The 16,404-nt window shown below is 41.3% G+C and overlaps 1 protein-coding gene across 1 annotated transcript in view; it reads left to right on the top strand.

Moving 5' to 3' along the window:
* Window positions 1–16,404, top strand: part of CARNMT1 (carnosine N-methyltransferase 1) — a 46,748-nt gene that overhangs the window by 8,269 nt on the left and 22,075 nt on the right. The window contains exons 2-3 of the mRNA XM_081103059.1: window positions 1,319–1,514; window positions 2,565–2,728. Coding sequence (XP_080959185.1) covers window positions 1,319–1,514; window positions 2,565–2,728 — 360 coding nt within the window. The remainder of the gene's footprint in view (window positions 1–1,318; window positions 1,515–2,564; window positions 2,729–16,404) is intronic.

Here is a 16,404-nt window from a genome sequence, read left to right as displayed (position 1 = left end):
TTTACTACTTTTGTGATACATAATCCTATATAATAAAGCCCTAATATGCAAATCTATTGAACCGCGAAACGACTGGTCTCTATGACGCACACTGACCACCAGATGCTCAATGCAGGAGCTGCCCCTTGGTGGTCAGTGCACTCCCACAGAGGGAGCACCGCTCAGCCAGAAGCCAGGCTCACAGCTGGCGAGCACACACAGCGGCGGTAGTGGAGAGCCTTTCCCGCCTCCGCTTCAGGCGGGCGGTAAGAAGTGAGGGGTCCCGGACTGCAAGAGGGCACAGGCTGGGCTGAGAGATCCAGCCCTCCCCCCTACAACACACAACACACACACACACACACACACACACACACACACACAGTGCATGAATTTGTGCACCGGGCCTCTAGTATCTTTTATGATATTTTGAAAAATTCAACTTGGTCAGCTCTTAGTTTATTTCAAAACACGTTTTTATCCTAAAGCAATTTCAGAGCAGCATTCTGTTAACTTGATGGAGGTTTCTAGGGCATTCAGCTACTTTTGCTGAAAATTTCAAGTTTGAAAATTGAAATCATAACAATAAACTTATTGTACACGAATTTTCTGTAATATTTTGTCCCCCTCTTCTCATTGGTGTTTATAACTTTTACTGGTTATAAACAGTTTGTCTTTTGTTTGGCTGCTTAGAGAATTTGTACTAAGGTAAAAACATATTAAGACTTTCTAAGTGGATATCCTTTAGGGCAGCAGTTGTCAACCTTTCAGACCTCATGGACCACCAGTGGTCCGCGGACCACTGGTTGGCAACTGCTTCTCCAAAGGTATCCTTAAACCAGTGGTTGCCAACCTTTCGGACCTCACAGACCACCAATAGTCCACAGACCACCAGTTGGTGACCACTGCTTTAGGGAACCAAAAGATTGTGACAGTACATTATTCAACACTAAAGGCCTGCACGAAATTCGTGCATGGCAGGGGGAATCCCTCAGCCCGGCCTATGCCCTCTCTCAGTCCCGGACCCCTTGCTCCTTACCACCTGCCTGCTCGCTGCTCCTTCCTTAGCACTGCTGTGGAGGCGGGAGAGCCTGGCTTCTGGCTGAGCGGCGCTCCCCCAGTATGAGCACACTGACCACCAGGGGGGCAGCTCCTGCATTGAGCACCTGCCCCCGGTGGTCAGTGCGTGTCATAGCGACCAATCATTCCACCATAAAGGTCGCTTAGGCTTTTATTATGTAGATTATAAGGGAATAATTGTACAGAAAGACAACCTTAAAGTAAGATTGGCCTCTGCTGAGAATTTTTTTTGCCAATTTAAAAAACACCTTTTATGTTTTAGCACCAGTATGCATGAGCGAGTGAACCGAACAGAAAGACAGTTTCGATCACTTCCAGCTAATCAACAGAAACTCCTTCCTCAGTTTCTTCTCCACTTGGACAAGATCCGGAAATGCATTGATCATAATCAAGAAATACTACTGACCATTGTGAATGATTGCATACATATGTTTGAAAATAAAGAATATGGAGAAAATGTATGTGAAATTTGTTCTATTTGTTTTTATTTTAGAGTTTAATCTCAATATTTTGAGGTCTTTATCTTTCTGGATTTCATTTTTATAATTTTGTATTGGTCATTTGCTCTACTTAGAGAATGTTTCCACTTGTATACTCAGTCATTTGATTAGGCTTAATAGAACAGTATGCCAAAAACTGGATTTGTTAACTGACTTTTTTCTTTAAATACTAAGATAATTCTTGGCATTTTGATACACTTTCACGGTGTTCTGGCATATAGAGTAGTGACTTAAATTTTTATAAACTACTTTAGTAGTTATGTAAAATTACTTTCCCTTGCTAAACTCATTGTTCCCAGTATCTTGTATCTATTGATAGTCATCTTTTGTTTATTTTATTTTATTTTCAACCCTCACCCAAGGATATGATTTTCATTGTTTCTAAAGAAAGGGGAAGGCGGGGAGAGAGAGAGAGAGAAACATCAATTAGCTGCTTCCTGCATGTGCCCCAACCAGGGATTGAACCCACAATATGGGCATGTGCCCTGATCAAACCCATGACCCTTTGGTGCACAGGATAATGCTCTAGCTAACAGCCATACTGGCCAGGGCAAGTCATCTTTTAAGAAATGATTTTCACTTATAAAGCAGAAGGGACTGGCAGTAATAGAAACTGAAGTCCTCTTTTTTATCCACAGGATAGATACAGTTGGGCCACTCCACTGTGAGCCTCTCCATGCTGCCCCATCAATGACCTGGAAGGACTTTCTTTTCTTTCTTAGAGAGAGAATGTTTGATCTCCATAGCAATGCTGGTCCTCTCCCGAGTAAAGACTGCTTAATTATATGGTGGTTTCATGATTAATGGACCATAATCTATTGAGGGTAGAAGTGAGACCACCAAACTTTTCATTTAGGATCTCAAGCTGCACTCAAACCCTGCTGAGGTGAGAGGCCAGTGATTTATCCACTAAACCATCTATATAGCCTCTTAGTAGCATGTCTATTTAACTATATTCAAGATTGATTGCTTTTCTCAGAAACTAATTGATTTCTCTTTTTTAAACAGGGGAATGGGAAGATTATGCCAGCATCTACATTTGACATGGATAAGTTAAAATCCACATTGAAACAGTTTGTGAGAGACTGGTGTGAAAGTGGAAAAGCAGAAAGGGATGCCTGCTACCAGCCAATCATTAAAGAAATTTTAAAAAATTTTCCAAAAGAGAGATGGTAAATAGTATCTTGTTTTTAACCAATTTCTTTAAGATATGTAAGCACTGAGTTTTTCTATGAGGCATTTCACAGTCTTGATTCATTTTTATAGTTACTTGTGCCTGTATTTTTTTCATGTGTGGGTGTGTGGTGGTATATTTGTTCTTGGATGCTTTATGTGAGGTTGCAGTTAACGTGAAAAAATTTTGCTTTAGCACATATTGGAAATTAAATAATGAGAGGGTTAGATTGAATGTTCATTATCAATGCTGTCTTTATCATTTGCTTTATGGCAGAGCAGAAAGCTGCAAACTGTTTTAATTTTCCTCATTATGACATCCTTGTAAGCAAATGAGGGATTGATACCTTACAGCAGATTCTTTACTTTTTTATGTTGAAACCTTGAACAGTCTGAAGCCTATGAGAATAACATATATAAATGTATAAGATAGAATACATAGGATTCCCAAGAAACCAGTTATTTTGAAATACAGTTATCAAAAACTTAAAAAGCTGCTCTTTCTCATGTATTGCATTAAAATCTAGCAGTAAGAATTACTGTATTTTGAAAATACTGAACAGTGCATATGTTATTTTGAGAATTTCAGTAACTAATATGAAGTGAAAACGTGATTTCTATTGTTGATAACAATAGAAACTACTATTTGTTGCCTGCGTTTATAATTGAAAAGTATCAGTTAAAGGTTAATGAAATTAAAGTGTAATTTTTTTCCTATTCCCATCATAGATTCAGTGAATTCTTTCCATAGACCCCTTGGGTCTCTGGATATCAGGTTAGAAACTCCTGATGTAGAGATTATATAAGGAGAACCACTGGATGGAATTCAGTTTTTCATAGATAGGTTCCTTTTCCTGATCTCCTTCCCTTCTTCAGTGATTGACATCTTTAAGAAATTTCAGTGTGTGTGTGTGTGCCTTCTTTCTCTCTTTTAAAGGAAGTTTTTATTTTGAAACTAGAGGCCCAGGTTGCACGACATCAATGCACTGGGGCGGCGGGGGGGGGGGGGGGGGGGGCGGTGCTGTCCCTTTGCTGGAGCATGCCTAAGCTGCACTTGGACATCCTTAGTATCTTTAACGCTGCTGCAGAGGCAGGAGAGGCTCCCGCCACCACCTCTGTGCTTGCCAGCTGTAGCCCAGCTTGTGTCTGAGCGGTGCTCCCCCTGTGGGAGCACAGTGACCACCAGGGGCAGCTCCTGCATTGAGCGTCTGCCCCCTGGTGATCAGTGTGCTTAATAGCGACCAGTCATTCTGCTGTTCGGTCGATTTGCATATTACCCTTTTATTATATAGGACTAGAGGCCTGGTGCACAAAAATTTGTGCACTCGGGAGGGCGGGGAGGGGTCCCTCAGCCCGGCCTGTGCCCTCTCGCAGTCTGGGACCCCTCAGGAGATAACAACCTGCTGGCTTAGGCCTGCTCCCGGGTGGCAGAGGGCAGGCCTAATCCCTAGGTGCAGCCCCTGGTCGGGCTCAGAGCAAGGCCGATTGGGGAATTGGGGCGCCGCCCCCTGTCATGCACAGAGCAGGGCGGATCGGGAGGTTGTGATGCCACCCTCAGTCACACTCAGGGTAGGGCCGATTGGGGGGTTGGGCACCGCCCCCTGTCACGCACAGAGCAGGGCCGATCAGGGGGTTGGGGAGCTCCCCCCTGTCACGCACAGAGCAGAGCCCATCAGGGGGTTGTGGCGCTTTCCCCTGTCCGGAACAGAGCAGGGCCGATAGGGAGGTTGTGGCCCCGCCCCCTGTCACACACAGATCCGCAGGGCGATCAGGGGGTTTGGGCGCTGCCCCCCGTCACGCTGATCCTGGTGCTGGGAGGCATATTACCCTTTTACTATATAGAATAGAGGCCTGGTGCATGGGTGGGGTTGGCTGGTTTGCCCTGAAGGGTGTCCTGGATCAGGGTGGGGGTCCCCACTGGGGTTCCTGGCCAACCTGGGTGAGAGGATGATGGCTGTTTGCAGCTGGTCACACACCCTTCAGGGTGGGGGTCCCCACTGGGGTGCCTGGCCAGTCTGGGTGAGGCGCTGAAGGCTGTTTTCAGGCTGGGACTGAAGCTCCCAACCACTCCTTTTTTCTTTTTTTTCTTTTTTTTATTCTGGGCCAGCTTTAGCTCTGAGGCTTGGCTCCAGCTCTGAGGCCTCAGCTGCTGAAAGTAGGTATCTGGTTTGTTTCGGTTCTGTAATCGAAACTCTGTATCAACTCCAGCTCTGAGATCCCGGCTCGCTGAAAGCAGGTTTCTGGGGTTTTGTTTAGATTCTATATTTGTTACAATGTTCAAACTGCAGGCTCAGAGGCCGGCAAGGCAGGCGGGGAACGTTGGAGTCCTCCGTCACTGAAGCAAGCAAACCTCATGTTCAGTTTAAGCTGCCTGGCTGCCGGCTGGCAGTTGATTTGCATATCGCCCTGATTAGCCAATGGGAAGGGCAGCGGTCGTACGCCAATTACCATATTTCTCTTTTATTAGATAGGATAACTTTAGAATTACAGATGTGATGTATGAATTTGTACAGAGAGCTCTCATATACTCTACCTATATTCATAAATTCTTAACATTTTACATTTGCTTTATTATTTCTTTTTTCTACTTTCCTGCCTCCTACTCTCCCTACTTTATATGTATGTTCTTAAGGACAATGATATTCTCTTATATTCTCTTAACACATTGTTTGCGGGTAGTTTTTATCGCACGCTAACAGGTGGCGTGGGCCATTTTTGCTAATTTTTTGCGCAAATGGCAACGTTCAGTAAAATTACGATAACTTTAGTTTACCTATTTATACGTTACCCGCATTCTACTGCTAGTCTATAAAAAACGTATTAATACGTGTCCCGCGCTCTACTACACTGGTAGAACATATAAATACGTAAAACGTATAAATACGTTTCCCGCATACAATGTGTTAATATAAACACAGTGCAATTATCATATTAAGGAAAAATAACTATGAATACTGTTTTCTAATTTATAGCCTATATTCAAGTTTCATAAATCATCCTGATAATGTCCTTTATAACACTCACTTTTCTGTCCAGTCTAGAATCCAATTTAGGATATTGTAGTACATTTGATTATAACATCTTAATCTTTTGTTTCCTTGTTTGTTTGTTTGTTTGTTTGTTTGTCTGTCTAGAACAGCCGTGGGCAAACTATGGCCCGCGGGCCGGATCCGGCCCGTTTGAAATGAATAAAACTAAAAAAAAAAAAAGACCGTACCCTTTTATGTAATGATGTTTACTTTGAATTTATATTAGTTCACACAAACACTCCATCCATGCTTTTGTTCCGGCCCTCTGGTCCAGTTTAAGAACCCATTGTGGCCCTCGAGTCAAAAAGTTTGCCCACCCCTGGTCTAGAACATACATTTTATTCTCTTAGAGCTCTAGAGATCAGAAATCTCAAATCAGTTTTTCTGGACTAAAATCAAGGTTTTAGCTAGGCTGAGCTGCTTTCCTTGAGTCCCTTGGTTCCCTTCCTCCAACTTCAAAACCAGTAGTATAGATAGCATCTTGCTTCAGTGCCACATGGCCTTCTCTTGTCTAATGTTCTAGTCTTTAATCTGGAACAGTTCCTTGGCCTTTTGCCTGAGTTTATGACATTGACATTTTTGAAGAATACGAGGAAATTATTTTATTGAATTTTCCTGTTTGACATTGATGTTTCTTCATGATGAGATCTAGAATACATGTCCTCTGAAAATAATAAAAACTTGTCTCTGCTCCTAGAGGCCTCGCAGTTCTGTATCTTGTGGGTTTTTCACAAATGGCCACTTTATCAAGTTAGCAAGAAAAATCTAGAACAGGTAGGCTCTAAATGGAGTCTTTCATAATGTAACATAAAAAAATCACAGGAGTTGCCCTAACCAGTTTGGTTCAGTGGATACAGCGTCGGCCTGCGGACTGAAGGGTCCCAGGTTCGATTCCAGCTAAGGGCATGTACCTTGGTTGCGGGCACATCCCAGTAGGTGTGCAGGAGGCAGCTGATCGATGTTTCTCTCTCATCGATGTTTCTGTCTATCCCTCTCCCTTCCTCTCTGTCAAAAATCAATAAAATATATATTTTTTAAAATCACAGGAGTGATATAAGTTGGTTAGAAGCAATTCTATGTCCTGTACACTTTCAAAGGGAGGGGATTATAAAAAGGAGTGAACACCAGGAAGTGGGGGCCACTTTAGTATCTGTCTGCCACAGTTATTGCCACGTACCCTTTAAGGGTTTTGCCTTCCTACTAGCAATTTATGGAAGTGCCTGTTTGTCAACATATTAGTATTCAAATTTTTGCCAGTCTAATGGGTGGGGAATTGTATATTGGCATAATTCTATTTTGTATTTCTCTTGTGAGTGAAGTTATCATCTGCATATGTGTAAGGGCCATTTTGTATCTTTTTTTGTTTTGAGAATTATATATTCATGTCTTTTTTCTCCTCATTTAAAAAAATTAAGAGAGATGCATATAACAGAAGTAACTGTTTTGAACTCAATAATTCAGTGGCATTAAGTACATTCACAATGTGCCTCCTTCACATCTCTCTAGTTCTACATTTTCATCAACCCCAAATAAATCCTGTACTCATTAAGCATTATTCCCCATCCCTTCACCCCCCCCCCCCAACTTTGTCAGCAGTTTGAATATAAGGTGCCTAGATGTGGGTTTCTTTTTTTTTTTTTTTTAATATATTTTATTGATTTTTTTTTTACAGAGAGGAAGGGAGAGGGATAGAGAGAGTCAGAAACATTGATGAGAGAGAAACATCCATCAGCTGCCTCCTGCACACTCCCCACTGGGTATGTGCCTGCAACCGAGGTACATGCCCTTGACCAGAATCGAACCTGGGACCCTTGAGTCCGCAGGCCGACGCTCTATCTACGAGCCAAACTGGTTAGGGCCAGATGTGGGTTTCTTTGTTTATCCTGCTTGGGGTTTGCTTTGCTTCTGGAGGTTTGGATATATATCACCAAATCAAACATTCTTTGCTCTTGTCTCTTCATGTATTTCTCCTCCCCTTTTCTCTATTTCTTTCTCTTCTGGGACTCCAGGTACATTAAACTGTGACATTGTCAGGTTTGGTATGGCCCTTTTTCCATACTGCCCCCTAACTCTTTTTGTATATTACTTTGTATAATTTATATTGACCTTACTTGAACTTGACTGATTCTTTATTATGCCAGTCTGTTGATAAACCTCACTGAAAGACTTATTTCTGATACATTAAGAAAAAACATTCTAGCACTTCAGTATATACATATATTTTGGTGGTTCCCAATGTGGGGCACACATCCCACGGGGGGCAATTTGATTTTTAAGGGGGCCAATTTGAGAATGAGTTATTAACAGTGAATTTTTTGCATTTCTTATGGTTCTAGGGGCCTCATAGACAGTATATAAATATATGTCGTGACCTATTTATGCATTCAGTTCTCTATTATGTTTTGACACTTTGCTATTTTTTTATATCACTTCATATTATTTTTGTTTTTAAACAATTTATTAGTGCTTTCTTCCTCAGTACTAGTACTTCAACTATCCTTTCATTCTTTTATTTTTCTCTTTCATGGATGCCATGTTCTTTGGAAGCTTGTTTTAGACCAAGTTAGTGGCCTTTTAGGCTTCCTCCACGTGAATAGGAGTTTACTTTTTGAATCAGAATTATATGTCACTGCGGGGAGCATCAGGATTTTAGAGATACTTAGGTGGGGCATGGCCAAAAAAGGTTGGGAACCACTGATATATTTTGTCGTGTGTGTGTGTATTTTCTCTGTGCTGAAATTTCCTATTTGTACATGTGATCTGCCTTTTCCACTTGATTCTTTAACATTTTTAATGGTTATTTTAAAATCCCTGTCTGATAATCCTAACATATGTGCTATTTGTGGGTCAGCTCTGTTGAAGGCTTCTTCTCACAACAGTGGGTTACATTTTTTGCTTCTTTGCATGTTTCATAATTTTTTTATTGAATGGCAGACACTGTATGTACAGGAACAGTAGAAACTGAAGTAAATAATATTGACAAACAGAAAAAAAAGCATTCCTCCCCTTTTTAAAAAAAATATTTTATTGATTTTTGACAGAGAGGAAGGGAGAGGGATAGAGAATTAGAAACATCGATGGGAGAGAAACATCAATCAGCTGCCTCCTGCACACCTCCTACTGGGGATGTGTTCGCAACCAAGGTACATGCCCTTGACTGGAATCGAACCTGGGACCTTTCAGTCCGCAGGCTGATGCTCTATCCACTGAGCCAAACCAGTTAGGGCAGGCATTCCCCTTTTTCTGGCATACCACTAGTGTGGGGGGCTGGGTGAATCTCAAATTTTTTAATATTTAATATTCTACATGTATTAGCTGCTTTCATCACTTAAAATTTTGTCCATAAACCTTGCAACTAGAAATATGACAGTAACAATATTGCTGCTTTCTATAAAAGGAGAGTTTCTAAGTTTTCATCTGTGTAATGGCTGCTAATCTACCTGTTTGAATACCTGAATGTCTGTTTGCTATGTAGATTGTGTTTAGCTGATTAAGTATCATAAAAATCACCCACTGTATTCTGCTTATCACTAGTAATCTATATATATAAAAGCCTAAGCGACCATTACCACCAGTCAACCGAATGACCAGTCAACTGGTTGCTATGATATGCACTGACCACCAGCAGGCAGACACTCAACATAGAAGCTGCCCCCTTGTGGTCAGTGTGCTCCCACAGCCAACCTCACACGGTCCTGATTGCCGGCCAGGGGACCCCACTGGTGCACGAATCCGTGCCCTGGGCCTCTAGTTTTTTTATATTCTGTGCTATAATTACCTTTTGAACAGACAGTTGAAGTGATTATAGATTTATTTTATACTTATGATTCCTATATCACTTAAAACTTTATTTTTGCCGAAACTGGTTTGGCTCAGTGGATAGAGCGTCGGCCTGCGGACTGAAGGGTCCCAGGTTCGATTCCGGTCAAGGGCATGTACCTGGGCTGCAGGCATATCCCCAGTGGGAGATGTGCAGGAGGCAGCTCATCGATGTTTCTCTCTCATCAATGTTTCTAACTCTCTATCTCTCGCCCTTTCTCTCTGTAAAAAAATCAATAAAATATATTTTAAAAAAAAGAAAAAGACATTTAAAAAAAAACAAAACTTTATTTTTATTCCATTGTTGATGACATTTATGACTACTGATTTTCAATTCTATAAATATTTCTTCATCAGATGTAAAGTGTTCTAGGTGGGAGACCCAGAAATAGCTCAGTAAGTGAGTAATGTTGGAAGCATAATTGGATTTATTATTATTATGTTATTAGATGTAAAAACAACAAAAAAAGACCATTGCTTATTTCTGTGTTTCCAGATATCTAATGTATAAGATTCAGGAGTAATATAAGTAATAATTCATTGCTCTTTTTTGGTTGTGCCCTGTAGATATCATTTAGGAAGATTTCGGTGATATGTTTTACTAGAGGCCCGGTGCACAAAAATTTGTGCACTGGGGGGTTGGGGGGGGAGGGTCCCTCAGCCCGGCCTGTGCCCTCTCGCAGTCTGGGACCCCTCAGGAGATAACGACCTGCTGGCTTAGGCCTGCTCCCGGGTGGCAGAGGGCAGGCCCAATCCCTAGGTGCAGCCCCTGGTCGGGCTCAGAGCAGGGCCGATTGGGGAGTTGGGGCGCCGCCCCCTGTCATGCACAGAGCAGGGCGGATCTGGAGGTTGCGATGCCACCTCTAGTCATGCTCAGGGTAGGGCCAATTGAGGGGTTGACACTCAAGGCAGGGTCAATAGGGAAGTTGCGGCGCCACCCCCTCACGCACAGAGCAGGGCAGATCAGGGGGTTGGGGCGCTGCCCCCTGTCATGCACAGAGCAGGGCCCATCTGGGGGTTTGGAGCTCCGTACCCTGTCACACACAGAGCAGGGTTGATGAGGGGGTTGGGGAGCTCCCCCTCACGCACAGAGCAGGGCCGATCAGGGGGTTGAGGAGCTCCCCCCTGTCACGCACAGAGTAGGGCCAATAGGGGAGTTGGGCACCGCCCCCTGTCACACACAGAGCAGGGCGGATCAGGGGGTTGGGGCGCTGCCCCCTCTCATGCACAGAGCAGGGCCCATCAGGGGGGTTGGGGCTCCGCCCCCTGTCACACACAGAGCAGGGCTGATCAGGGGGTTGAGGAGCTCCCCACTGTCACTCACAGAGCAGGGCCCATCAGGGGGGTTGGGGCACCGCCCCCCGACACACACAGAGCAGGGCGGATCAGGGGGTTGGGGCGCCGCCACTGTCACACTCAGGGCAGGGCCGATGGGGAGGTTATGGCTCTACCCCGTCACACACAGAGCAGGGCCCGTGGGGGCCGGAGGGTTGGGGCGCCGCACCCTGTCACACACACAGCTGCAGGGCGATCAGGGGTTTTGGACGCTGCCCCCTGTCACACTGATCCTGGTGCCGGGAGGCCTCTCAGCTCCGCTGATCCCAGTGCTGGGAGGCATATTACCCTTTTACTATATAGAATAGAGGCCTGGTGCATGGGTGGGGGCTGGCTGGTTTGCCCTGAAGGGTGTCCTGGATCAGGGTGGGGGTCCCCACTGGGGTGCATGGCCAGCCTGGATGAGGGGATGATGGCTGTTTGCAGCTGGTCATACACCCTTCAGGGTGGGGGTCCCCACTGGGGTGCCTGGCCAGTCTGGGTGAGGGGCTGAGGGCTGTTTTCAGGCTGGGACTGAAGCTCCCAACTGCTTCTTTTTTTCTTTTTTTTTTTTATTCTGGGCCAGCTTTAGCTCTGAGGCTCCAGCTCTTAGGCCTCCGCTCCTGAAAGCAGGTATCTGGTTTGTTTCGGTTCTGTAATCGAAACTCTGTGTCAACTCCAGCTCTGAGATCCCAGCTGCCTGAAAGCTGGTTTCTGGGGTTTTGTTTAGCGTCTATATTTGTTACAATGTTTGAAACTGCAGGCTCAGAGGCCGGCAAGGCAGGCGGGGAACGTTGGAGTCCTCCGTCACTGAAGCAAGCAAGCCTCATGTTAGTTTCGAGCTGCCTGGCTGCTGGCCGCCATCTTGGCTGGCAGTTAATTTGCATATCTCGCTGATTAGCCAAATGGGAAGGGTAGCGGTTGTACGCCAATGACCATGTTTCTCTTTTATTAGATAGGATTATGTCTGGATTGAAGATTAGTTATCATAGATGAGATTTAGTGGTCTTTGACCCTTTTTTCACATGTAATAATTCCTTGTTAGATAAATTATATGTAAATACCTTCTCCCATGCTGTAGGTTTTTTCACTTTTTTGATAATGTACCTTGATGTGCAAAATTTAAAAATTTTGTTAAGTCCAGTTGATATATTTTTTTCTTTTGTTGCCTTTCATGTCACATCTAATTCATTGCCAAATCCAATGTTATGAAGATTTTCCCAAGTATTTTCTCATAAGAGTTATAGTTCTTAAGTTTAGGTCTTTGATTCATTTTGAGTTAATTTTTGTGTATGGTATAAGGTAAGGTCTAACTTCATACTTTTGTTGTTGAGGTTTATTTATTTATTTTTATTGTTTATTTTTTTAACTTCATTCTTTTAATGACTATTTAGCCCTGGTCAGTGTGGCTTAGTGGTTTGATTGTTAGCCTGCGCACCAAAGGTCTTGGGTTAGATTCCTGGTCAAGGGCATATACCTGGGTTGCAGGTTCCATCCCTGGCCCCCAGTTGGGGCATGTGATGTATCTCTCTCACATCAATGTTTTTCTCCCTCCCTTCCACTCTGTAAAACTCAGTGGAAAAAAAATCCTTGGGTAAGGATTAATAATGAATGAATGAGGCTATCCAGTTTCCCAGCACCCTTTGTTAAAAAGACTGTCCTTTTCCCATTTAAGTGTCTTGGCACTGTTGTTGAAAATCAATTGACTGTATATGCAAGGGTTTATTTCCCGGCTCTCTATTCCATTTGTCTATATGCCCTTATGCCAGAACCATACTATTTTAATTTATTTAGTTTTGTAAGTTTTGAAGTCAGGAAATGAGTCCTTCAATTTATTCTTTTTCAAGTTTGATTTGGCAACTTGGGGCCCCTTGCAATTCCATATGATTTTTAGAATTAGCTTTTCCATTTCTGTGGAAAAAGCTGTTGGAATTTTGTTAGGGGTTATGTAGACTGTTTTGGATAGTAAAATAGCTTGACAATGTTAAAGCTTTTTATCCATGAATACAAGACGACATCTTTTCATTATTTAGATGTTCTTTAATATCATGCAGCAATGTTTTATAATTTTCAGTCTTTCACCTCCTTGGTTAAATTTATTTCTAAGTATTGAGTTCTTTGTTCTTTTAGATGCTATTGTAAATTCCATTTTCTGATGTACGGAAACCCAACTGATTTTTGTGCTAAACCTTGCAATTTTGGTTATTTATTAGCTCTAGTAGCTTTCTTGTGGATTCTTTGTGATTTTCTACATATAGGATATGTCATCTGTGAATAGAGATAGTTTTTAATTTCTTCCTTTTCCATTAGAAGAATGGCTTTTGCCTCTATTCTTGAATAGAGGTGAAGGAGGCTCCTTACTTTGTTCTAGATCAAGGGAAAGCTTTAGTCTTTCACCATTGAGTGTGATGTTAGCTGTGAGTTTTCATAAATGCTCTTGATCATATTGAGTTATCCTGTATTCCTACGTCTTGAGGGTTTATGTCATGAAAGGTGCTGCGTTTTGTCAATGCCTTTTCTTTGTCAAATGAAATTATTGTGGATATTTTTTCTTCTATTAATGTGCTATATTACATTGATTGACTTTTCCTTATGATGAAACACCCTTGTATTACTGAGATAAATCCCATTTGGTCATGGTGAATAATTCTTTTTATATATTCTTGGATTCTATTTGCTAAATTTTTTTGAGTATTTTTACATCTATATGTATAAGTGATATTGATGGTTTTTTTCTTTTGTGAATTTTTTTCTTGTGATGCCTTTATCTGACTTTGGTATGGGAATAATGCTGGGCCTCACAGAATGAATTAGGAAGTGTTCCCTGCCCTTCAGTATTTTGGGGAGAGTTTGAGAAGAATTGGTGTTTATTATTATTTTTTTTTTAAATATATTTTATTGATTTCTTACAGAGAGGAAGGGAGAGAGATAGAGAGTTAGAAACATCGATGAGACAGGAACATCGATCAGCTGCCTCCTGCACATCTCCCACTGGGGATGTGCCCGCAACCCAGGTACATGGCCTTGACCGGAATCGAACCTGGGACCCTTCAGTCCGCAAGCCGACGCTCTATCCACTGAGCCAAACCGGTTTCGGCTATTTTTTAAATGTTCAGTAGAATTCACCAGTGAGACTACCTGGTTTAGAACTTTTCTTTCTTGGGAGGGATCTTGGCCTATTTACCCATGGAATGTTGGGCAACACTGAGGTCTGCTTCTAATTATTCTTTATAAGATATGAAATCTTCCTTATATGCCTTGTTTCAAAGACTCATGGCTTAAGTTGGAATAAACAGCTAAAAATTACAGTTTCTAAAGGCTACCTCTGTTTACTTTAATAAATGGTACAGGTTATTTTGTTATTTTTAACAAATGGTCATTATAAAAATGGTCCTACATGACTTATTCTACAACTACTAGAATTATCTAATTTCTTACATTTGCAGTTTTTAAAAATTTTTTTATTGATATTTAGAGAGAGAGAGAAACATCGATGTGAGAATGAAACATCAGTTGGCTGCCCTAACCTGGAATCAAACCAGCAACCATTTGGTGCACAAGATGACACCCAACTGAGCCACACCAAGCAGGGCTCAGTTTTTTTAATATTTTAAGTTTTATGAGCTTTTATAAACATTGTTGCTTTAAAAGGGCATTATATTCTTAAAAGTTTCTAGTTGGTGCTCTCAATGTGTATATTCAGTGCTCTGCACTATAATAGACAATAGCTTAATAGCTTCTGTAAACATAAAGGCCACATATTTCTCAAAATCCATAATATCTTTGTTTCTGAAATGTAGGTTAAACATTCTTTGAATAGGTAAAACGTTTCACAGGGTTCAAAATTTTAAAGGTTTCAAAGGATAGAAAGCCTCTTTTCCATAACTGTTAACTAGCCACTCATTTCCCTTTCTTGGAAGAAATCAATATTATAAAAGTGGACAGGAATTTCTAAATTTTAAAATGAAGGGTGCCAAAATATCTATCAAACTCTTTTGCTATTCTTCAAACTATTGGAAAAATTACACACTTCTTCCTGTATCATTCGTTTTGCATGTTTAATTTAAATTCGTTTCCTCATAGTAGATAAGATGAGCTATCAAAAACCTTTAAAAAAATCAAGCTAATAAAGCACAGTAAATCCATATCCATATTAGAGTCATAACTCTTCCATAAAAAGTAAACCCAAAATCCCAGAAAAGAGGCCTAATTATAGCCCTTCAAAATTCAGGTTGATTAGACAAATGCTGGTCAAGTTTGGGTCTCAGAGAAATTTCCAGGATCCTGTTTGTTACAGCAGGCATTCAAGGTCTTTACACTTGGCTGGATCAGCCCAAATTTATGTCAGCTAGCCTTTCGATTGTGTTCTCTTCTTTTTGAAATTTCAATAAAGGCCTTTCTAATTCAGCTGTTTATAAAAGATAATTTATTTAAGTATGTATAGAATGAACAATATTTGTATCATTAAAATATTTTTTTCTATGGAAACACATTTGTCTTATCAGTCTGTCTAATTCATTCCAGTTTAGAATTTTTAAATGCCTGGGTCTGCAAGCACAAGCAGCTTTGAAGTCACAGGTTGATCTGTTTGTTATATAAGGAAATGCTATTTTTATTGTGCTTAATACAGAACTCTTCAGTAATTATTTGGTTAAAATTTGAGTGCTATAAAGCTTATAGTTGCTGAGGAAAGATTCTTAAATTTGAGTCCTAATTGAAATGGCAAGTCACAACCATTTAGACTCATATACTCTTGTATATCCTATAAACTGCTGGATGACAATCCTGAAAATAGAGCATCTTGATTTCATTAACTCATTCTATTTTAGAAGAATTTGAAGTGATATTTTGTTTGTGGAAGGAAACTCTGATAGGTCTTTACCTTTCAATATATGTCTAACACTCTAGGAAGATACCTGCATACTATTGACTATATTGAATTTATTTTATATAGTTAGGTGTTTGGAAAAAATATGCCGAGCTTTAAAGAAACATTTTCCAGCCTGGCTGGTGTGCTCAGTGGTTGAGTGTGAACCTATGAACCAGGAGGTCACGGTTCGATTCCCACTCAGGGCATATGCCTGGGTTGCAGGCTAGATCCCCCATGGGGAATGTGCAGGAGGCAGCCAATCAGTGATTCTTTCTCATCATTGATGTTTCTATCTCTCCCTCTCCTTTCCTCTCTGAGATCAATAAAAAATTTAAAAAAATTTTTTTAAAGGAATATTTTCCACTTAGATTAAAATAAGGAATATGAGGTATAATTTATGAAAGGATTCTTTTAGGTGAAAGAAAGCATTTTAAAAGAGAAAATGGAGGAAATTTAACTGCCAAAATATAAGAGTAGCATAGAGACTAAAAATAGATTTATCTCATCCTGAAAGCCCTCTTAGTCCAAAGACATAGAAATCTGAGATTTCAAACTCATAAAATTCAGGCTGGAAGAGGCCAAGGGGGTGGGAGGGAATATCTGTGGCACTTCCAACAATAAAGGTTTTTTTTTAAAAAAAGAA

Source organism: Myotis nattereri, assembly GCF_964212035.1.
Source record: "Myotis nattereri genome assembly, chromosome: 12".
Classification (NCBI taxonomy): Eukaryota; Metazoa; Chordata; class Mammalia; order Chiroptera; family Vespertilionidae; genus Myotis; species Myotis nattereri.
Note: the sequence above shows the minus strand (reverse complement) of the source record. Positions and strands in the feature narration are given on the sequence as shown.